This window comes from Pristiophorus japonicus, chromosome 9, assembly GCF_044704955.1.
Source record: "Pristiophorus japonicus isolate sPriJap1 chromosome 9, sPriJap1.hap1, whole genome shotgun sequence".
In the NCBI taxonomy this organism is placed as follows: domain Eukaryota; kingdom Metazoa; phylum Chordata; class Chondrichthyes; family Pristiophoridae; genus Pristiophorus; species Pristiophorus japonicus.
In genome coordinates, this window is record NC_091985.1 from 110,585,711 (window position 1) to 110,610,301 (window position 24,591).

General features: G+C 42.2%; 1 protein-coding gene across 7 annotated transcripts in view; it reads left to right on the top strand.

The window, feature by feature from the left end:
- snx9b (sorting nexin 9b) overlaps positions 1-24,591 on the top strand; it is a 184,136-nt gene that overhangs the window by 92,627 nt on the left and 66,918 nt on the right. For all 7 annotated transcript variants that reach the window (XR_011595029.1, XR_011595030.1, XM_070889694.1 and 4 more), the window contains exons 6-8: positions 223-370; positions 3,696-3,780; positions 20,790-20,915. Coding sequence is in view for 5 of the 7 variants with exons in the window: in XM_070889694.1 (XP_070745795.1) it covers positions 223-370; positions 3,696-3,780; positions 20,790-20,915 (359 nt within the window). In the remaining 2 variants the exon portion in view is untranslated. The remainder of the gene's footprint in view (positions 1-222; positions 371-3,695; positions 3,781-20,789; positions 20,916-24,591) is intronic.

The following is a 24,591-nucleotide window of genomic DNA, read 5'->3' on the forward strand; positions in this document are numbered from 1 at the left end:
TTGGGTTCTCTATCAACGACCCAAGAAATATGCAAAAAAAACCTAATCACTCTGTCTGACAACCTGCCTGCTCTTATGAGCTACTTGAGCACTCTTAAGCAGGGTAATGCACATTTCCCATATTCTTAAAATTGTTGTTGTGTATAAGATTCCAATTGTAGAGAAGCTCTGGGTGTATAACTCCGATTTCTTTACATTCGTATTGGATTTTTTATTCTGTAGGTGCTGCAGATGATGATGAATGGGATGATGATTGGGATGAGTCCAAACCGTCTCCAAATATTCTTCCTCGCACAGAGTCTGAGTCAGCAGAGACTGGTTTGGCTCGTGGAGCTCCTCGCAACAGTTCGGTGAAAATGTCACTCAACAGGTAATGGAAATAAGTAGCAGATGTGTACTTCATGTTCTTGTTGCAAATTCAGAGAAAAATACATTTCCTTCATAAAATTAATAGCTGTCCAAGTAATATGTGACAAAACAGATGCTTAATATTAAACTCCTCAAGCTTTTTGGCTTTTATAGTGTGTGTAGGTGTAATCTTGTGCATCTGTATGTAATATACTAGCAAATTGTTAATTATTTAAGAGGGTGAAATTCCTTTTTTTTAAACAACAATTAATTTGCTAATAGAATCACAACTTTGAAACCTGAAATTTCCTGAATGGCTATTTAACTGTGGGAAAACATAGGCAGTGCCACATTTTTTTGTTTCAAAGGTATTTTACCCCATAAAACCTGATGTGTTGTAAGAAAAATAATATTTTTATAAAAAAAAATGTACTTATGTATAAAATGTATTTTGTGATGGCAAGATATTCTGAATTTACAACAAAGTGTAGGAATTTCCCCAGGAGTTGATCCGTTTTTTTTTAGAGCAACTTGATTTTTCTGGAGTATCTTTAGTTGCAATTCTGGCTATTTAATTTGCGCCAGTGTAAGTCAGTTAGGTAGGTTTTTTTTTTAGTTTCGTTTTTCCCAAAAGGGGGCGTTCCCAGCCACTTACACCTGTTTTGACCATTTAAGCCAGTTTGGCCAGCAAATAATTGCTCCAAACTAACTTAGGCCAGCGTATGTTGCTGCTCTGTCCGCACAGAAAAACCTTACCTAGAGTTAAGGAATTGGCACAAGTAACTACATTTAAAGCACCACCAAGCATCAAACAAAGCACAAAAAGTAATAAGCATTCAATAAAAAATAAAGAACTTTAGTAAATTCTACCTTCAACTAAACGCGGCAGCAGCTGGCCGTGCGGGAGTCCCTTTGGCCTGGGATATGTGCGGGAGAACGCAGCATCTGAACGGGGGGGAGGGGAAGAAAGAGGGAGAAGGCTCAAAACGGCAGGCTGGGGGGTAGGGATGGAGGATGGTGAACACGGCATCTTGGGGCGGGGCAGGTGGAGAGATCCACAGCAGGCCCGACTGGTGCGGGAGCCCCCCCCCCCCCTGCTGGATCAAAACTCTTTCCTCCCCCCACCCCGCCGCCGGATCAAAACACTTCCCTTTGCCCCCCCCCCCCCAAGGTCATTCGGCTCATGATGGGGACGGCGAGCGTTGCCCCCTCCTACACAGCCTGCATCTCTCACACTCCGCTTCTGGGAGCTAGGAGCTACTGTGCATGCGCGCACATGTGCCGGGACCTGGCTCCGCCCCCGAATCCAGTTGCCATGCTGTGCCACCATGGAGGAGAGGTTGGGAAGCGGCCAAACTCGGCCCAAAAATTTTTGCTGCCCTTGGAGTTCTACAAAAGCGGTGCACCTCTGGTGAGTGCGCCAGAAATCTGTACTGGTCAAATTTGGGCCCAATGAAACAAGAGTGGGTCATTCAGCCCCTCGTGCCTGTTCAGTCATTCAATTAGATCATGGGTGATCTGTACCAACTACTTTTACCCATTTTGGTTCTATATCCCTTCGTATCCTTGCCTAACAAAAAAACTATCAATCTCAGATTTCAAATTTTCAATTGACCTAGCCGCCAGCTTTTTAGAAAAGAGCATTCCAGACTTCTACTACCCTTTTTGTGATAAAGACTACTCCTGAATGGCCTAGCTCTAATTTTAAAGTTATGTGCCCTTGTTCTCGACTCCCCCACCAAAGGAAATAGTTTCTCCTTATCTACCCTATTGTATCCTTTAATCATCTTGTATACCTTAATCAGATCACTCCATAATCTTCTATACTCGAAGGACTACAAGCCAAGTTTATGCAACCTGTCCTTATAATTTTAAACCCTGGTATCATTCTGGTGAATCCGTGCTGTACTCCGTCCCAGGGTGGTATATCCTTCTTGAGGTGTGAGTCCCAAAACTGAACGCAGTACTCCAGATGGGGTCTGACCAAAGCTCTAAACAAGTGAAGCATAGCTTCCTCCCATTTGTAATCCAGCACCCTTGGATATAAAGGCCAACATTCCATAGCCGTTATGATTGAACTTCCTTGTTGAGAAATTATGTTGATTTACAGTTGGTGCATATATAAATCAGTTTAATTAAAGAATACACTTTCTAGTGTAATTCTAAGTGAATGTTATCTGGAGAGCTTAATTAATTAATTGGGGATAATCTGCAATGTGCTATACACCTGTACTAGATTTACTTTTACTTTTATTGGCTAATTTTGATTCTTGCCAAAATAGATTTTATGCCATAGGCCACATTGCTCAGCCCTTGAAGTAACCCCCATTAGATAAGATTTTCACCAATATGTATTTTCATACTCTGCCATGACATTGTAATGTTATAAACTGATTCGTAGCCTCTAACTGTAATAAATGAGATTCATTTTTTCTTAAATCAGAACTATTCATTTTAGCATCAAAGGAACCAAAAATAAATTCTCAAATGCTTTTTTATTAATATGAGATTGTGCACTTTTAAATATCTAGTACATCACTGTACCAGTGTCTGTGCCTGTGTGCTGCTTCCCTGTCAACACTTTGCCATAGGCTGCCCATGTCAACATTTCTAATGATTTGAGCATTTAAAAAAAAAAGACTTTCATTCTTAGATTCTTTTTTAATAATGGAACAGTTTTGCAAATTTAAGTTTCACATCCTTAATCTGCTTCTGTCTCGAAGATAATGTTTAGTACTTTTGCTTAGATGGAACTTTACATTTAAATTTTTGACGAATTTGATCCTGGCAGAATTAATATTAATAGTTCGAGGCAGTCAGCAACCTGGGTGATTCAGCAATTGTCCTTTCAACTCGCTGTCTGTCTCAGTAACTCCACTGAGTGAGTTGCTTTAATTAGATTATTAAAGAGGAAATGAAAGAAAGCAAGAACTTGCATTTATGTAGCACCTTATGTCCTCCTGATGTACCGAAGCACATTACAATCAATCAATTGTTTTTGAAGTCTAGTTACTGTTAGGCAGGAAAATATAGCAATCAATTTGTGCACATCAAGGTCACACAAACAGCAAATGAATTACCATAAGATATTTAGGAATATTGTCCAGGAGACTAGGAGGAATCCCTACTTTTCTTCGAATAGTTCAATTTCATGCTGGTGTTAATCCTTTTTAAGATATTTCTCATAAACTAGAATGCAGTGTTTAGTTTTATTGCTCCTTTATCTTGTAGATTCTAGCTGTGTTTAAAAACCAATAATGAAAAAATGTTCAACATTTTTTGTTGGTTGTGATTAACTGGGAGGTCTTGTATCTGCATACTCCAGATTCACCTTTCTCTTTTTGTAGATTTACAACCTTTTCCAAACATGGGCCTGAGGTCTATCTGCTTTCAAAGCAACCACTAAAAACTACTGAGAAGATTCCAATCTATGTAAGTTACTCAGGTAATTGGGTAGGGAAAATTATTCCTTGGGACAACTTATAGAAATTTTGTTAAGTAGGCAATACAATTAAAATAATTGAAGCATATTTTCTGTAAGTTGATGCCAGTGATGTACAGCAGCAGATTATAATCAATTAGAGGAGCAATGGGCAGACACAGCCCATTTGCTAGGAGCTAAATTTAAAAAGTAGGACCTCAAAAGTAGTAATCTCAGGATTGCTATCCGTGCTAGTCAGAGTAGGAATCGCAGGATAGCTCAGATGAATACGTGGCTTGAGGAGTGGTGCAGAAGGGAGGGATTCAAATTCCTGGGACATTGGAACCGGTAATGGGGGAGTGGGACCAGTACAAACCGGATGGTCTGCACCTGGGCAGGACCGGAACCAATGTCCGAGGGGGAGTGTTTGCTCGTGATGTTGGGGAGGGGTTAAACTACTATGGCAGGGGGATGGGAACCTATGCAGGGAGGCAGAGGCAAAAGATAGAAAGCAGAATAGTAAAAGTGGAGGGCAGAGAATCCTAAGGCAAAAAACAAAAAGGGCCACATTACAGCAAAATTCTAAATGGGCAAAGTGTGTTAAAAAGACAAGCCTGAAGATGAGTATTTGGAATAAGGTGGACGAATTAACTGCCAAATAGCAGTTAACAACGGGTATGATGTAATTGGCATCACAGAGACATGGCTCCAGGGTGACCAAGGCTGGGAACTCAACATCCAGGGGTATTCAACATTTAGGAAGGATAGACAGAAAGGAAAAGGAGGCGGGGTGGCGTTGATGGTTAAAGAGGAAATTAATGCAATAGTAAGGAAGGACATTTGCTTGGATGATGTGGAATCGGTATGGGTGGAGCTGCGGAATACCAAAGGGCAGAAAACATTGGTGGGAGTTGTGTACAGGCCACCAAACAGTAGTATTGAGGTTGGGGACAGAATCAAACAAGAAATAAGGGATGTGTGCAATAAAGGTACAGCAGTTATCATGGGCGACTTTAATCTACATATTGATTGGGCTAACCAAACTGGTAGCAATGTGGTAGAGGAGGATTTCCTGGAGTGTATTAGGGATGGTTTTCTTGACCAATATGTCAAGGAACCAACTAGAGAGCTGGCCATCCTAGACTGGGTGATTTGTAATGAGAAGGGACTAATTAGCAATCTTGTTGTGCGAGGCCCCTTGGGGAAGAGTGACCATAATATGGTAGAATTCTTTAAGATGGAGAGTGACACAGTTAATTCAGAAACTAGGGTCCTGAACTTGAGGAAAGCTAACTTTGACGGCATGAGGCGTGAATTGGCTAGAATAGACTGGCAAATGATACTTAAAGGGTTGACGGTGGATAGGCAATGGCAAACATTTATAGATCACATGGATGAACGTCAACAGTTGTACATCCCTGTCTAGAGTAAAAATAAAATAGGGAAGGTGGCTCAACCGTGGCTAACAAGGGAAATTAAGGATAGTGTTAGATCCAAGGAAGAGGCATATAAATTGGCCAGAAAAAGCAGCAAACCTGAGGACTGGGAGAAATTTAGAATTCAGCTGAGAAGGACAAAAGGTTTAATTAGGAGGGGGGAAATAGAGTATGAGAGGAAGCTTGCCGGAAACATAAAAACTGACTGCAAAAGCTTCTATAGATATGTGAAGAGAAAACGATTAGTGAAGACAAACGTAGGTCCCTTACAATCGGACTTGGGTGAATTAATAATGTGGAACAAAAATGGCAGACCAATTGAACAAATACTTTGGTTCTGTCTTCACGAAGGAAGACACAAATGACCTTCCGGATGTACTAGGGGACTGAAGGTCTAGTGAGAAGGAGGAACTGAAGGATATCCTTAGTGGTGGGAAATTGTGTTGGGGAAATTGATGGGATTGAAGGTAGATAAATCCCTGGGGCCTGATTGTCTGCATCCCAGAGTACTTAAGGAGGTGGCCCTAGCAATAGTGGATGCATTGGTGATCATTTTCCAACAGTCTATCGACTCTGGATCAGTTCCTATGGACTGGAGGGTAGCTAATGTAACACCATTTTTTAAAAAAGGAGGGAAGAGAGAAAACTGGTAATTATAGACCGGTTAGCCTGACATCAGTAGTGGGGAAAATGTTGGAATCAATTATTAAGGATAAAATAGAAGCGCATTTGGAAAGCAGTGACAGGATCGGTCCAAGTCAGCATGGATTTGTGAAAGGGAAATCATGCTTGACAAATCTTCTAGAATTTTTTGAGGATGTAACTGGTAGAGTGGACAAGGAAGAACCAGTGGATGTGGTGTATTTGGACTTTCAAAAGGCCTTTGACAAGGTCCCACATAAGAGATTGTTGTGCTAAATCAAAGCACATGTTATTGGGGATAATGTACTGGCGTGGATAGAGAATTGGTTGGCAGACAGGAAGCAGAGAGTCGGGATAAACGGGTCCTTTTCAGAATGGCAGGCAGTGACTAGTGGTATGCTGCAGGGCACAGTGCTGGGACCCCAGCTCTTTACAATATACATTATTGATTTGGATGAAGGAATTGAGTTTAATATATCCAAGTTTGCAGATGACGCTAAACTGAGTGGCGGTGTGAGCTGTGAGGAGGACGCTAAGAGGCTGCAGGGTGATTTGGACAGGTTAGGTGAGTGGGCAAATACATGGCAGATGCAGTATAATGTGGATAAATGTGAGGTTATCCACTTTGGTGGCAAAAACACGAAGGCAGAATATTATCTGAATGGTGGCAGATTAGGAAAAGGAGAGGTACAACGAAACCTGGGTGTCATGGTTCATCAGTCATTGAAAGTTGGCATGCAGGTACAGCAGGCGGTGAAGAAGGCAAATGGCATGTTGGCCTTCATAGCTAGGTGATTTGAGTATCGGAGCACGGAGGTCTTACTGCAGTTGTACAGGGCCTTGGTGAGGCCTCACCTGGAATATTGTGTTCAGTTTTGGTCTCCTAATCTGAGGAAGGACGTTCTTGCTATTGAGGGAGTGCAGCGAAGGTTCACCAGACTGATTCCAGGGATAGCTGGACTGACATGAGGAGAGACTGGATCAACTGGGCCTTTATACACTCGAGTTTAGAAGGATGTGAGGGGATCTCATAGAAACGTATAAGATTCTGACGGGACGGGACAGGTTAGATGCGGGAAGAATGTTCCCGATGTTGGGGAAGTCCAGAACCAGGGGACACAGTCTTAGGATAAGGGGTAGACCATTTAGGACAGATATAAGGAGAAACTTCTTCACTGAGTTGTTAACCTGTGGAATTCCCTGCTGCAGAGAGTTGTTGATGCCAGTTCATTGGATATATTCAAGAGGGAGTTAGATATGGCCCTTATGGCTAAAGGGATCAAGGGGTATGGAGAGAAAGCAGGAAAGGGGTACTGAGGTGAATGATCAGCCATCATATTGAATAGTGGTGCAGGCTCGAAGGGCCGAATGGCCTACTCCTGCACCTATTTTCTATGTTTCTATGTCTCTATTTGCCAATCTGGTTGAGTCTGTGATTCCCACTCTCCGTGTGGGGTATTTCTTCCGACTGCAGGTCCTGGGTTAGTCGTACTCTGATTTGAGAGGAACCGTTGTAACAGACTTTCCATTTTTCTATTCTCATTTTTAGATCCTGCCCTTCAAAATTGTTCTGCTATATCCTCTATGACTCTCTGTAAAATTATGGGCTGACTAGAACTCTGCCCATTTTGGTAATTTCCCTGTCTGGTATAATTTTTGTTTCTCAAATGAGTTTCCAGATTGTCTATGTTGTTTGTTTGCCTGGAGTGACTTGACTTGTTCTGTCCATTGTCTGCTCCCTTTATTGGAGGTTGGGGGTTTAATTCTACACCTTCCATTCAAAGGACGACTGATTTCAGTCACCTTTTTACCTCCGGTTCAAATTTTTCCTTTCGTACACCTCTCATAATTATAAATAATCAGCTTCTTAAATTATCCATTCAATGTTTGGGTCATATCTATTCACCTCCTTAGTAAGTATACTTCTTGTCCTAGATGGTAAGGAGTCAAAATATAGGTTCTTAAATTACCTATCCTCAGCATTGGGATGGTCTCCCCGCGCCCCCCCCCCCCCCCCCAAAATACATATTTAAGCCTATTAAAATAATCCCTAGGGGGTTGAACAAATTTGCATGACATTGTATCAGCTGCTTTTATTACAACAGTGCCTTTGCAGTGTATACCATATTTCTTAATGTTACAGAAACAGTCTTTATGGTTTATTTTGCCTCTAAGGGTAACTGACCAAACCACTTTCTATAGTCATTATTTAAGGACCATCTAAACACTTCAAATGTTTCTCTCTGAATTTATTTCAAGATGTTGATAAAATCATATAGCACAGAAGGTGGCCATTCGGTCCATTGTGTCTGTGCCGATTCTTTCAAAGAGCTATCCAATCAGTCCCACTCCCTTGCTCTTTGCCCATAGGCTTGCACATTTCTCCTTTTCAAGTATATATCCAATATCCTTTTGAAAGTTAATATTGAATTTGCTACCACCACCTTTTCAAGTAGAAGCATTCTAGATCTTACCAACTCACTGCGGGAAAATAAAATCTGCATTTTCCCACCTGGATTTTTTGGCAGTTATCTTAAATCTGTGTCCTCTGCTTACTGACCCAATTGCCAACAGAAACGTTTTCTCTCCATCTACTCTATTAAAACCTCTCATAATTTTGAACACCTCTATCAAATCTACCTTTCACCTTCTCTACTCTCCTCTAGTCTTTCCACATAACTGAAGTCCCTCATCCCTGATACCATTCCAACAAATCTCCTCTGCACCCTCTCCAAGGACTTGACATCCTTCCTGAATTGAGGTGTCCAGAATTGGGCACAATACTCTAGCTGAGGCCTAATCACACAGTGTCGACGCAGGTTAAAAAGGCCATTTTTTTAAGCAAACATAGCACTGAGGTTAATTTCCAGAGGATAGAATTGAAGAGCAATGAAGTTATTTTAAATCTGTATCAAACCTTGGTTAGACCACACTGTGAGTACTGTACACAACTCTGGTTTCTATATTATAAAAAGGATATAGAGGCACTAGAGAAGGTGCAAAAAAGATTCACACGGATGATACCAGAGCTGAGAGGATATATTTATCAGGATATACTTTGGCAGAAAAAAATCAAAGAGCAAGTTATTATTTAAATGGAGAAAGATTGCAAAGTGCCGCAGTACAGCGGGACCTGGGGGTACTTGTGCATGAAACACAAAAGGATAGTATGCAGGTACAGTAAGTGATCAGGAAGGCCAATGGTATCTTGGCCTTTATTGCAAAGGGGATGGAATATAAAAGCAGGGAAGTCTTGTTACAGCTGTACAGGGTATTGATGAGGTATGCAGTTTTGGTTTCCATATTTACAAAAGGATATGCTTACTATGGAGGCAGTTCAGAGAAGATTCACTAGGTTGATCCCAGGGATGAGTGGGTTGACTTATGAGGAAAGGTTGAGTAAGTTGGGCCTGTACTCATTGGAATTCAGAAGAATGAGAGGTGATCTTATCGAAATGTATAAGATTATGAGGGGGCTTGACAAGGTGGATGCAGAGAGGTTGTTTCCACTGGTGGAGTAGACTAGAACTAGAGGGCATGATCTTGGGATAAGGGGCCACCCATTTAGAACTGAGATGAGGAGAAATTTCTTCTCGGAGGGTTGTGAATCTGTGGAATTCACTGCCTCAGAGAGCTATGGAAGCTGGGACATTGAATAAATTTAAGACAGAAATAGACAGTTTCTTAAACGATAAGGGGTTATGGGGAGTGGGCAGGGAAATGGAGCTGAGTCCATGATCAGATAAGCCATGATCTTATTGAATGGTGGAGCAGGCTCGAAGGGCCTTATAGCCTACTCCTGCTCATGTTCTTATGAAATATTGAGCAGTCTGGGTGGGGCTCTTTTCTTTTCTAGAAAAATGGCTGAGGGGTGACCTGATAGAGGTCTTTACGATTATGAAAGGGTTTGATAGGGTTAAGTGTAGAGAAGATGTTTCCACTTGTGGGGGCTAAAACTTGGGGTCATAAATATAAGATAGTCACAAATAAATCCAATAAAGAAATTCAGGAGAAACTTCTTCACCCAAAGAGTGATAAGAATATGGAACTCACTACCATAAGGAGTAGTTGAAAGAGAAACAGAGTTAACATTTCAGGTCGATGACCTTTCATCAGAACTGAAAAAAGTTAGATGTTACTACTACTTTCAACTCCCAGCATTCTAATTTATATTTATCTACCTTTGTACTGGCTTCCTTTTCTTTCTCTATTAAAATCTTTTGCATCCCTTTTCTTGTTTATATCTACCTAACATCAGGTTACCAACTCTGGTTGGAGGTATACCTGGAGGTTTGAACTTGTTACTTTCTAACCATGTGATGACTGACCACATGACATCTGCAAATGTTGTTGGAGCTCTCTCCCTAAATCCTTCGAGTGAAGGTGGCAACTCTGAACTGGGAGCCTCGGGCAGAGACGATCTGTACTTGGACTTCACACATCCAAGTGCAGTCTGTCCTGAACCTAATTGGGAGATTGTGCAAAGGCAGCAAGCTCTTGTTTGGGGCACTTCTCACAGGGCACATCCTAAATTAAGCTCGACACCAACTTTTCTAAAGCACTCCCTGTGTTCGGACTCAAAAAAAGGAGGTTTTATAGAATGACACAAATTACAGCACATTCTGTCCCCTGTGTCTGTGCTGGTTAGTGTCCAGTCCAGTCACCCTATTCCCTTCAGAATCTTTTTATATTCCTCCTTTTCAAATATTGATCCCTTTTCCTTTTAAATTATCTAGTCTCTAGCTCAATAGCCACTTGTGATGAAGCACTCGTGATCTAATACCCTCAATTCAAAAATCAGCTTTCTCCCTTCCCCCTTGGATCTTCTAGTCGCCATCCCTATTTACCCAGGTTTCGTTTTACTGGCTTCTTCTCTCGCATGCTGCTATCATGCACATGTCTCTGTTTTCTCTATACAGTTGTTTGTTTTCAAACCTCAAGGATTAACTTTCCTTTTGTAAGATATGAATCATTGGCTCTATCCTGTATTTTGTCATCAGTACTCTGACCAGTAGGTGTTGCTACTGTAGGACACCAATTATCTCTTTCCCTAAGCAAGCAAATGTCTTTTCTCTCGGCCTCCCTCTCAACCGGTAATGACTTGTGCTGTCTTGCCTGGGATTTTTAAAAAATTATTCGTTCCTGGGATGTAGGCGTCTCTCGCAAGGCCAGGATTTATTGCTCATCCCTAATTGCCCGTGAGGTGGTGTTGGTGAGCCATCATTTTAGAGGGCAGTTAAAAGTCAACCACATTGTGGGTTTGGGGTCACATATAGGCCAGACCAAGTAAAGTTGGCAGATTTCCTTCCCTAAAAAGGACATTAGTGAATCAGATGGGTTTTTACAACAATCTGGTAATTTCATGGTTACCATTACTTACACTAGCATTTTATTTCAGATTTATTTAATTAACTACATTTAAATTCCCCAGCTGCCATGGTGGGATTTGAGCTTATGACTCTGGACAATTAGTCTAGACCTCTGGATTACTAGTCCAGTAACGTAACCACTATGCTACCGTATCCCTTTATAAAATACCAAGCCGCTCCCACTTTAGCAATTCCTTCTATCTGAGCCTTCTATCTGTCAGTTCTACCAGAGCTTAAACATATCCTGAGTTGGATCTCTATATCTCTCCTATAGCCATTTTATAGAAGGAGCCTTTACATGTCTCACATTCCTCTTTACATAGTACAAATCTGGTGAGTTTAATGTACCCACTGGAGTGAGATTCCTTGGCTTAATTTAACCCTTTATAGGTCTCCGTGCTGGAGTCAGAACCATAAATCGTGTACTTCCCAGGATCCTCTACGACATTAAACACCAGCACTAATTGGCTGCTTCGAGAATAACTCAATAATTTCATAAATCCAGCAATTTCACCACTGAATTTAATGGGGAGCCTCACTGTGACACTCAACATTTATTGGCTTTGGCGATGCTAACAATGGAATGGTGCAATTTGCAGAGGATCAGAACTCATGGCATACCTCTTCTTCTGTAAATTGATCTTTTTTTTTAAACAAAGTAATAAGGGCGTGCAACATTAATTCATTATTCTAATGGTGCAACTTTCCAGCAAATTCTGACCTAACATTTTTTACATGCTGACCCTTGGTAACATCATCCGAAAACACGTCCGGTTCCATGTATACGCTGATGACACCCAGCACTACCTCCCTACCATCTCTCTCGACCCCTCCACTGTCTCTGATTTGTCATGTTTCTTATCCAACATCCAGTCCTGGATGAGCAGAAATTTCCTCCAACTAAATATTGGGAAGACCGAGGCCATTGTCTTCAGTCCCTGCCATAATCTCTGTTCTCTAGCCACCGACTCCATCCCTCTCCTTGGTTATTGTCTGAGGCTAAACCGACACTTCACAACTTTGGCGTCCTATTTGATCCTGAGATGAGCTTCCGACCACACATTCTCTGTCACCAAAACCGCCTATTTCCACCTCCGTAACAGCACCCATCTCAAGACCGCCTATTACCACCTCCGTAATATCTCCCGTCTCTGCCACTGCCTTAGCTCATCTGTTGCTGAAACCCTCATCAATGCCTTTGTTACACCTACACTTCACTATTCCAATGTTGTTCTGGTCAGCCTCCCATTTTCCACCCCCAACTTTAACTCGTCCAAAACTCTGCTGCCCATATCCTAACTCTGACCAAGTCCCGTTCTCCCATTTCTCACAGTTCAGCAAAACAGCTGTCCTTTGTTGTTCTCTTCTTTTCTGTCCTTTGTCCTTGCCTGCAGACAAAACATGCAGGTCTAGAAATTCGTCACGGGCAGTGGCGCAAAACGGACGGTATGAGATCGGCCACCCTTTATATGCTGCGCTGATATTCAGTTCCATTGTAGTCACGGGAGTTAAATTTTATCAGGCACTGTGTATAATGAGCGGCCGATCCGATACCGCCTGTTTTGCACCACCACCCAAGACTAGTTTCTAGTTTTCAGTCTTTTCCAAGGCTATTTGAAGCAATAATAAAATACAATATTTTTTGAACTTAGTCAAGTTTCTATAGTTATTTGCTCCAGTACTGTTTTAATACAAATGATCTGTTCCTTGGTAGATTATTGATCCCAGATTAATCAACTTAATTTTATTTCCATTGTATTGAACCCACAGGAGTTATCCTTCATTTTCTGTTCATTCTTTTAATCCATCATGCTCTTACCAATTCCAATCTTTTCTTCCTTAAAAGCAGGTACTAAAAGTCCATATCAAAGCCCAAATACCTTCACGCACCTTCAACAACTGCGAGGAGCTCATGGACTTCTTTGCAACGAAGGTTGAGACTACCCATTTCAGTTGCCTCTTCCATTTCACTCCTTTCCCCTTGTCCACCAAGCCAAACATCCTCAAATTACCCCATGTCCCAGTCCTGAACCTGCATCTTTATCTATTTTCTTTTCTATGTCCCCTCATGCACTCTTCAAGCTCACCTTGCCCATGAAACCTACCTCATGCTCTCTTGATCTTTATTCCCACTAAATTGCTGACCATCCATCTTCTCTGCCTGGGCCCCATGCTAACTAATATTATAAACCCTTCCCTCTCTTCAGGTACTGTTTCCCCCTCCCTTTCACTCAAAAAAACACACCTTTAAATCCTCTGTCCATGAAAATTTAGCACCCCATCTCCAGCCATTCTTCCTCTCAAGTCTTTGAATATGTTGTCACCTCCCAAATCCGTGCCCATCTTTCACAGAGATCCTTGTTTGAACCTCCCCAATCAGGCTTTCAATCTGCCACAACACTGAAACAGCCCTAATCAAAGTCACAAATTATGTCCTCTGTGACTGACCATGGTGCACTATCCCTCCTCATCCTTCTCGACCTCTCAGCATCCTTTGACATAGTTGACCACACCATCCTCTAATATTTCTCCTCCGTTCTGCAGCTGAGTAGAATTGTCCTCGCCTGGTTTACTCTTGCCTACCCAGTCGTAGCCAGAGAATCTTCTGCAGTGGCTTCTCTTCCCACCCCTGCACCGTTACCTCCAGAGACCACGAATGATCTATCCTTGGCCCACTCGTATTTCTCATCTACATGCTGCCCCTTGGCGACATCATCCGAAAACATGTTCAGTTCCACACGTAAGCTGGTGACCCCCATCTCTTTCATCACCATCTGCTTCGACCTCTCCACTGCCCCTTGTGCTGTCAGACTGCTTGTCTGATATCCAGTCGTGGATGAGTTGAAATTCCTTCCAACTAAATGTCAGGAAAATCAAAGCCATTGTCTTCAGCCCTCACCATAAACTTTGTTCCCTCACCACCAATTCCGTCCCTCACTGTGCGTCCGGCTGATGGTTCGCAATCTCGCATCCTATTTAATCCTGAACTGAGTTTTTGATGCCATACCCTCTCTATCCCAAAGACTGCCTACATCCACTTCCATAAAATGGCCTATTTCTGTTCCTGGCTCTGCCTCAGCCTCAGCTTATATGTTGCAGAAACCCTCTTCCATGCTTTTGTTACCTTCAGACTTGATATTCCAGTGCTCTTCTGGCCAGCCTTCAAATCTTCCATCCTCCATAAACTTGATCCCATCCAAAACTCTCTCCTTCCCGTATTTGAACCCACACCAAGTCCTGCTCATCCATCATCTCTATGCTCACTGACCTACACTGGCTATTGTTCCACGCCTCAATTTAAAAATTCTAATCCCGTGTTCAAATCCCTCCATGGCCTCACCCCTCCCAATCTCCGTAACGTACTCCAGTTCTACAACCTTCCAAGAATCCTGTCTTCTCCAACTATGACCTTGTGTGTCTTCCACTCTCATTTGGCGAGTGTGCTTTCAGCTGTCTAGGCCCCAAGTGCTGGAATTTCCTCCCTAGCCTCTCCTCCTTTATAGACCCTCATAAAACCTAGCTCTTTGACCAAGTTTTTAGTCATCCATCCTAATATCTTCTTAGTTCGGTGTCTATTTCTGTCTGGTTACACTCCTGTGAATTACCATGAAACATTTTCCTACATTAAGTGCGCTATGAATGCCACCTCTTGTTGTAAATGCAGGCAAAAATTGGATTTTGTTAAAATCTTTGAAGATGAACATAAAATTTATATGCTCTCATTTTCATGGACTGGTGTGAAATGACAGGTTTAATCGAAGGAATGCTGAAACTAAAATCATATGCTACATTTATTTATTCGAATAATCTTATCAAAAGAAAATACTCCTCTTAAGGAGATGAAGAGTGTAATTTTAACTTTTGGCGATGATGTGAAATGGGCAATATTGGATTAGTCATCCATTATCCACCCTGGCAGATTTTACTTTGCACAATGGAAATGAAAGTTAGGCAGGGTGTATAATGCACGGGCAATCTGATATCGCCCATTTTACACTGTTGCCGAAAGTTAAAATTACTCCCTAAATAGTTTCACTTTAACCTATTTTGTAACAAACTGATCGAAACCTTGATCCGCCAAATAGGACTAAAAACTGGATATGAAATAGGTTTTTAAATTTGGTTTACTTCAAAATTATTAGGATTGTGCATGATCGGTAGAAGTCCTGAGGGCAGATCGACAATGCAATTTGTATTGGGCCAGATTTTCCTGTAGCAGGGTATCTAATCGCGTCTGCCATTAGTTAAACGTGCCCCATCACCCTTCAGCTCAAACATTTTGCCCGCTAAGTTGCTGAAAGTGTGAGCTGATAACTGCGCAGCGAGGGAAACAGGGCATCTGGGGCCTGAGTCAACCAACTGTGTATCTCATTAACCAATCCGATTTGAAAGATTGAGGCATAAACAGTGAAAGGATGGAGAAGGAAATGTAAATTTAAAGTGGGTGAATTCAATGTCAAATCAGGTACATAGAGAAGGAAAGAAAGATTGGATTAAGAGAAAAAATTGAAGACAGACATTTAAAAAAAATTAAAAATTTTTTTTAAATTCCAACTGTTAATACCTGAAGACATGAGATTCTATTTGTAATAGTAAATTTTCATCGCCAGAGGTTGATTGACTGTAATTAACAATTATCACATCGTTGCAAGAGTACTTAACGCCTGAAATGACAAGACTTAACTTTATGTGGCAGGTTAAGTTCGTATCTACCGCGCAAATATAGCAACTTCACAGCATTCAATGGTGAGGCAGACAGTGGAATGGACAAACCGAACGCCGCAACTTGGACAGCAACTTTTGGATATTGGTACTTAACTGTGCTTCTGCTCCTCACCTGAAGTTGCTTTACTCATAAATAACGGCGCGAGCCATTAGCCTCACCGTTGTTTTGACACCGATGACTTACCAGGGGAAGGCACCAGCAGCCAGGTTCATGGCACCATGGGTGGCTCTGCTGCACAGAAGGGCGGGAAAAAGAGTGGGAGAGCTATAGTGATAGAGGACTCTATTGTAAGGGGAATAGATAGGAGTTTCTGCGGCCGCAACCCGAGACTCCTGGATGGTATGTTGCCTCTCTGGTGCAAGGGTCATGGATGTCTCTGAGCGGCTGCAGAGCATTCTGGAGAGGGAGAGTGAACAGCCAGTTGTCGTGGCACATATAAGGTACCAATGATATAGGTAAGAAGTGGGAAGAGGTCCTATAAGCTGAATTTAGGGAGCTAGGAGTTAAATTAAAAAGTAGGACCTCAAAGGTAGTAATCTCTGGATTGCTACCAGTGCCACGTGTTAATCAGAGTCGAGGGAGCAGGATAGTTAGAATAAATACGTGGCTTGAGCAGTGGTGCAAGAGGGAATGTTCCAATTCCTGGGACATTGGAACCAGTTCTGGGGGAAATGGGACCTGTATAAAAGGGACGATTTGCACTTGGGCAGGACTGGAACTGATGTCCTAGGGGTAACATTTGCTAATGCAGTTCGGGAGTGTTTAAACTAATATGGCAGGGGGATGGGAACCTATGCAGCGAGACAGGGTGAAGTAATAGGGATTTAGAAACAGATGGTAGAAAGGTAAAAAGAAATAGTGGAAGGCCGAGTAAATAAAGGCAAGAAACAAAAAGGGCCACACTACATCATAATTCTAAAAGGACAAAGGGTATTAAAAAAAAAAAATAGCCTGAAGGCTTTGTGTCTTAATGCAAGGAGTATCCATAATAAGGTGGATGAATTAACTGTGCAAATAGATGTTAACAGATATGATGTGATGGGGATTACAGAGACGTGGCTCCAGGATGATCAGGGCTGGGAACTCAACATCCAAGGGTATTCGACAGTCAGGAAGGATAGAATAAAAGGAAAAGGAGGTAGGGTAGCATTGCTGGTTAAAGAGGAGATTAATGCAATAGTTAGGAAGGACATTAGCTTGGATGATGTGGAATCTATATGGGTAGAGCTGCAGAACACCAAAGGGCAAAAAACGTTAGTGGGAGTTGTGTACAGACCTCCAAACAGTAGTAGTGATGTTGGGGAGGGCATCAAACAGGAAATTAGGGATGCATGCAATAAAGGTGCAGCGGTTATCTTGGGTGACTTTAATATGCATATAGATTGGGCTAACCAAACTGGAAGTAATACGGTGGAGGAGGATTTCCTGGAGTGCATAAGGGATGGTTTTCTGGACCAATATGTCGAGGAACCAACTAGGGGAGAGGCCATCTTAGACTGGGTGTTGTGTAATGAGAGAGGATTAATTAGCAATCTCGTTGTGCGAGGCGCCTTGGGGAAGAGTGACCATAATATGGTGGAATTCTACACTAGGATGGAGAATGAAACAGTTAATTCAGAGACCATGGTCTAGAACTTAAAGAAGGGTAAGTTTGAAGGTATGAGGCGTGAATTGGCTAGGATAGATTGGCGAATGATACTTAAGGAGTTGACAGTGGATGGGCAATTGCAGTCATTTAGAGACCGCATGGATGAACATCCCTGTCTGGTGTAAAAATAAAAAAGGGAAGGTGGCTCAACTGTGGCTATCAATGGAAATCAGGGATAGTATTAAAGCCAAGGAAGTGGCATATAAATTGGCCAGAAATAGCAGCGAACCCGGGGACTGGGAGAAATTTAGAACTCAGCAGAGGAGGACAAAGGGTTTGATTAGGGCAGGGAAAATGGAGTACGAGAAGAAGCTTGCAGGGAACATTAAGACGGACTGCAAAAGCTTCTATAGATATGTAAAGAGAAAAAGGTTAGTAAAGACAAACGTAGGTCCCCTGCAGTCAGAATCAGGGGAAGTCATAACGGGGAACAAAGAAATGGCAGACCAATTGAACAAGTACTTTGGTGTTCGGTATTCACTAAAGAGGACACAAACAACCTTCCGGATATAAAAGGGGTCAGAGGGTCTATTAAAAAGGAGGAACTGAGGGAAATCCTTATTAGTCTGGAAATTGTGTTGGGGAAATTGATGGGATTGAAGGCCGATAAATCCCCAGGGCCTGATGGACTGCATCCCAGAGTACTTAAGGAGGTGGCCTTGGAAATAGCAGATGCATTGACAGTCATTTTCCAACATTCCATAGACTCTGGATCAGTTCCTATAGAGTGGAGGGTAGCCAATGTAACCCCACTTTTTTTAAAAAAGGAGGGAGAGAGAAAACAGGGAATTATTGACCGGTCAGCCTGACATTGGTAGTGGGTAAAATGATGGAATCAATTATTAAGGATGTCATAGCAGTGCATTTGGAAAGAGGTGACATGATAGGTCCAAGTCAGCATGGATTTGTGAAAGGGAAATCATGCTGGACAAATCTTCTGGAATTTTTTGAGGATGTTTCCAGTAGAGTGGACAAGGGAGAACCAGTTGATGTGGTGTATTTGGACTTTCAGAAGGCTTTCGACAAGGTCCCAGACAAGAGATTAATGTGCAAAGTTAAAGCACATGGGATTGGGGGTAGTGTGCTGACGTGGATTGAGAACTGGTTGGCAGACGGGAAGCAGAGTAGGAGTAAATGGGTACTTTTCAGAATGGCAGGCAGTGACTAGTGGGGTACCGCAAGGTTCTGTGCTGGGGCCCCAGCTGTTTACGCTGTACATTAATGATTTAGACGAGGGGATTAAATGTAGTATCTCCAAATTTGCGGATGACACTAAGTTGTGTGGCAGTGTGAGCTGCGAGGAGGATGCTATGAGGCTGCAGAGTGACTTGGATAGCTTAGGTGAGTGGGCAGATGAACTATAATGTGGATAAATGTGAGGTTATCCACTTTGGTGGTAAAAACAGAGACAGACTATTATCTGAATGGTGACAGATTAGGAAAAGGGGAGGTGCAACGAGACCTGGGTGCCATGGTACATCAGTCATTGAAGGTTGGCATGCAGGTACAGCAGGCGGTTAAGAAAGCAAATGGCATGTTGGCCTTCATAGCGAGGGGATTTGAGTACAGGGGCAGGGATGTATTACTACAGTTGTACAGGGCCTTGGTGAGGCCACACCTGGAGTATTGTGTACAGTTTTGGTCTCCTAACTTGAGGAAGGACATTCTTGCTATTGAGGGAGTGCAGCGAAGGTTCACCAGACTGATTCCCGGGATTGCAGGACTGCATATCAAGAAAGACTGGATCAACTGGGCTTGTATTCACTGGAGTTCAGAAGAATGAGAGGGGATCTCATAGAAATGTTTAAAATTCTTACGGGTTTAGACAGGTTAGATGCAGGAAGAATGTTCCCAATGTTGTGGAAGTCCAGAACCAGGGGTCACAGTCTAAGGATAAAGGGAAAGCCATTTAGGACCGAGATGAGGAGCAACTTTTCACCCAGAGAGTGGTGAACCTGTGGAATTCTCGACCACAGAAAGTTGTTGAGGCCAATTCACTAAATATATTCAAAAAGGAGTTAGATGTAGTCCTTACTACTAGGGGGATCAAGGGGTATGGCGAGAAAGCACGAATGGGGTACTGAAGTTGCATGTTCAGCCATGAACTCATTGAATGGCGGTGCAGGCTCAAAGGGCCGAATGGCCTACTCCTGCACCTATTTTCTATGCTTCTATGACAGCAAAATCTGACCCAATACTACACAACTAGCCACTTTAACTGAACAATTAGAGCAAATGGGCAATGTTGGCTGATTCTGTCAAAATTAGCAGAATAGTCATTGGCCCCGAAACGGACGGAGCGCGGGGGGCGGTGGATGGCAGAGTTTCGGATGGGAAAGCCAGAAGTCCAGTTTTCCCTGCACTCTCCACAGTGCAACTTTTATCTTTGACAGGATTCCCACTGCAAATAGGGAGCAGAGAGAGAGAGCGAGAGTGTGTGTTCCAATCTCCTAAACTTAATATTGGGGGAGGGGGGACTGATCCAAGCTCCCTGAAGCTGTCCTCATCTCCCTTGAGCGGCCAGGGTTAGACCTGCAAAGCGGATAAATCTGAGGCTGCCAGCCCTTTTAAAGATATTGAATATGCCAACCTGTTTCCAGGGATGTCCCGTCTCTGTTAAACCCGGAAGTCATAAATCTGAGACTGCCAGCCCTTTTAAAAATATTGAAAATGCCAACCTGTTTCCAGGAAGTCGGTTGGCTGCCCTCACCCTGTCCCGTCTCTGTTAAACCCAGAAGTGGGTGGGTTGGGGTCGGGTTTGAGATTTTTAACATCTCACCCGACCCCACTCATTGGGGAAACCAAAATAGGGGACATAGTCTCAGAATAAGGGGCTGCCCATTTAAGACTGAGATGAGGTGAAATTTCTTCTCTAAGGGTTGAAAATCTATGGAATTCTCTGCCCCAGAGAGCTGTGGAGGCTGGGTCATTGAATATATTTAAGGTGGAGATAGACAGATTTTTGAGCAATAAGGGAGTAAAGGGCTGTGGGAAGTGGAGCTGAATCCATGATCAGATCAGCCACGATCTTATTGAATGGCGGAGCAGGCTCGAAGGACCAAATGGCCTACTCCAGCTCCTATTTCTTATGTTTTTAAGCCACCTGTTTTTGGGGGTTAAAATGCACCCTGTTGTTTTAGTCCAGATCTGCATTTGAATATGGTATAACTTTATAAATCCAGATGTTTTCTCATTCTAGAAAGGAGAAGTTGGTCCAGTTTGGGAATATCCCACTTCCTCGTTGAGCTGTGTAGTGGCTGACCCAAAAAAGGGATCCAAGTTGTATGGATTGAAGAGTTACATCGAATATCAAGTGACCCCCAATGTAAGTTTTCAAAACAATTGTGTAATTCACAATTTTTTTTTTAGATATTTATAGATTAGTGCTCTTTGTGCTATTTATTTTGTTATTTGACCCCAAATAAATGTTAACTCAGATTTCATACTGAAATTTTCCCATAAAATGTTATGGGAAATCTATTGGCTGCTGCATTCTGGAACATTGAAACAAATCTGTATTATCATGGAACTGGACAGTTTCAGCGATTGCATTCTGTTCCTAGTAATAACCGTGCTTCCCAAAACTTCTGTAAAGAGGTCACCAGGCTACTTCTCTTAACGTTGCTAGGGCACGCATTATCCAATCTACAACCATGTGTGGGCTATACCTGATTAAAATGTTTTGGGGTAAGCAGTATAACAATTAAACTCTATTTCTAACACATTTCCTTTCTTTTCGAATAAAACATTTGCAAATTTACTGAAAATACATTTACAAAGTACAAGCCCCCATATATTAATAATCCAAGACTGCCAAGATACACTAAAAATCCAAGTTCTTCATGTATTTAAAATCCAGACCCCCATTCGTGATGTATACACACCAATACACTGAATGTTCAAGCCATCTCATACACTAAATGAGCTCAAGCCATATCATACATTAATCTATGAAATACAAGCACAACCTCCCCTCTCTTCCCACCGCTGACTTCCCCCCCCCCCCCCCCCCCCCCCCATGGTCTAAATCCCAATCCCATATATTGAATATTCCAACCCTTCCACCATACACAGAAAAGCTAAGCCCTTCCCATTACACTAAAAATTAAATTAGCACACCTGCCTGGTCAGGTTCAGTGCAACCCACTCCCTGCTGCACATTTTTTTGCTGCTTGATGTAGCCTCTGCTGCAGTTACACCTGTTGCTACCAATGCATCGTTCTTGCCCACTACTACCTTAGGGACGGGCCCTTTGTGAATTGCACAGAGTGTAAACTTCACCACCACCTTTTAACTTCCTGGCCCTGGGTGGCTGATAAAAGCTGTTTCCTGATAGATTTGGTGTATTTAGACCAATGCAGCCTCTTCCTGCACCAATCAAGACCAGCCTTTTCTAATTCTCCAGACCCAAGTAATTGAAATAGCTCAGGCAGGCAACATGAGTGCAAAATAGAATAGAACCATGGGTTCGGTCAAATTATTTTTCCGACCACATAGACACAGCTGCATTAGACTGAGAAATGTGCTCCCTGCCTGTTTTGTCCTCCAGTACAATATTTGCATATTATTACATTTATTTGAGTGCACCCATCCTATTTGAAAATGCATCCCAACAAGTGGAGAGCTACTTGGTGTGTGCATAGTCACCCAGAGGGCATTGCAGTGGAATCTTTCAATATCCTCTGTTCACCTATAAAATTGGTCACACAATACTTCAGTGGGAGAGGTGGTATTTGCTTCCCCATAGAGAGTGCCAGCATAAGATTCCCTCCAGTGTATTTGAATTGCACAGCTAACACCTTGCATTTCTACAATTTAGAAGCCAGCCTCATGACATTGTTAGCTCAGACGTCAGGAACCGCCAACGCTATTGTAAAGTTGCACAAAATTATAAAAAAATAAATATGAATACTATGTATAAATCTGCTGTTCAACTTCTTTTCAACATGTTTTTTGGGGAGAATATCTGTAGATTTTTCATAGAATATTAGTTTTCAGGAGCAAGCAGGTCTGTATAAATGTAATGTGCAGTTGGAGTAGTGAACTGAAATTCAACTGCTCCAAGGGCATCATACACAGCAAACGAATTTGAAGCTGGTTTGTTTATTCTTGCATCAACAGCCATTTGTATATATGTAAAACCTCCTAACTGGATAGGATGACTCTGCTGGGTGCTTGGGAGCTATACTGCCATCAAACTGTAATCATGTCTTAATAGGACAGTCTTTTGTCTGATATTTGCATTTTCTGACAAAGATTCTGATGACTGCAGTTGTGCTTCTGGCCTGTTATTACAAATAGAAAATCTAGCCTTTGTTTCCATTGTGAAAATGCTGTGCACAGTTCTGGTCTCCATATTATAAAAAGGATAAGGTGCAAAAAAGATTTACATGGCTGATACCAGAACGGAGAGGTTATAACTCGCAGGACAGACTGAACAGGTTGACGCTCTTTTCTCTTGAAAAGAGAAGGCTAAGGAGCGACCTTATCGAGATCTTTTAAAATTATGAAGGGGCTTGATAAGGTAGACATAGAGACGATGTCTACCCTATCGAACTTGTGGGGAGTCCAAATTAGGGCTCATAAATATAAGATGGTCACAAATACATCCAATAGTGAATTCAGGAGAAACTTCTTTACCCAGATCGTGGTTAGAATGTGGAACTTTTTATTGTTTTATTCATCCTGAGGATATGGGTGTCACATTTATTGCCTATCCTTAATTGTCCTCACAAGGTGATGGTCGGTCATGATACAACTGAGGGGCTTGCTAGGCCCCTTCAGAGATAAGAGACAACCATGTGAGGTCATGCACTTTGGCAGAAAAAAATCAAAGAGCAAGTTATTAGTTAAATGGAGAAAGATTGTAAAGTCCTGCAGTACAACGGGACCTGGAGGTACTTGTGCATGAAACACAAAAGGATAGTATGCAGGTACAGCAAGTGATCAGGAAGGCCAATGGTATCTTGGCCTTTATTGCAAAGGGGATGGAGTATAAAAGCAGGGAAGTCTTGCTACAGCTATATAAGGTATTGGTGAGGCCACACCTGGAATACTGTGTGCAGTTTTGGTTTCCATATTTACAAAAGGATATACTTGCTTTGGAGGCAGTTCAGAGAAGGTTCACTAGGTTGATTCCGGAGATGAGGGGGTTGACTTATGAGGAAAGGTTGAGTAGGTTGGGCCTCTACCCATTGGGGATCAGAAAAATGAGAGATGATCTTATTGAAATGTATAAGATTATGAGGGGTCTTGACCAGGTGGATGCAGAGAGGATATTTCCACTGATAGGGGAGACTAGAGCTAGAGGACATAATCTTAGAATAAGGGGCCGCCCATTTAAAATTGAGATGAGGAGAAATTTCTTCTGAGGGTTGTGGATCTATGGAATTCGCTGCATCAGAGAGCTGTGGAGGCTGGGACATTGAATAAATCTAAGACAGAAATAGACAGTTTCTTAAATGATAAGGAGAATAAAGGGTTATGGAGAGTGACCTGAGTCCATGATCGGATCAACCATGATTGTATTAAATGGCCGAGCAGGCTCGAGGGGCCGTATGGCCCACTTCTGCTCCTATTTCTTATGTTCTTATGTTGGTGTGGGACGAGAATCACTTAGGCCAGACTGGGTAAGGACAGCAGGTTTTCTTGCCTAAAGGACATTTGTGAACCAGTTGGGATTTTACAACAATCCAACAGCTTAATGATCACTTTTACTGATACCAACTTTAAAAAATTTTTTTAATTCAAATTCTCAAATTGCCATGGTCGGATTTGAACTTGTTTTCTGGATTATTCATCCAGGCCTCTGGGTTGTTAATCCAGTCATTTAGCCACTACATTATCGTACCCCTAAACTTGCTACCACATGGTGTAGTTGAGGCGACTAGCATAGATGCATTTAACGGTATGCTAGATAGGTATATGAGGGAGAAAGGAATAGAAGGATTTGTTGATAACCATTGGATGAAGTAGAGTGGATGGAGACTTATGTGGAGCAT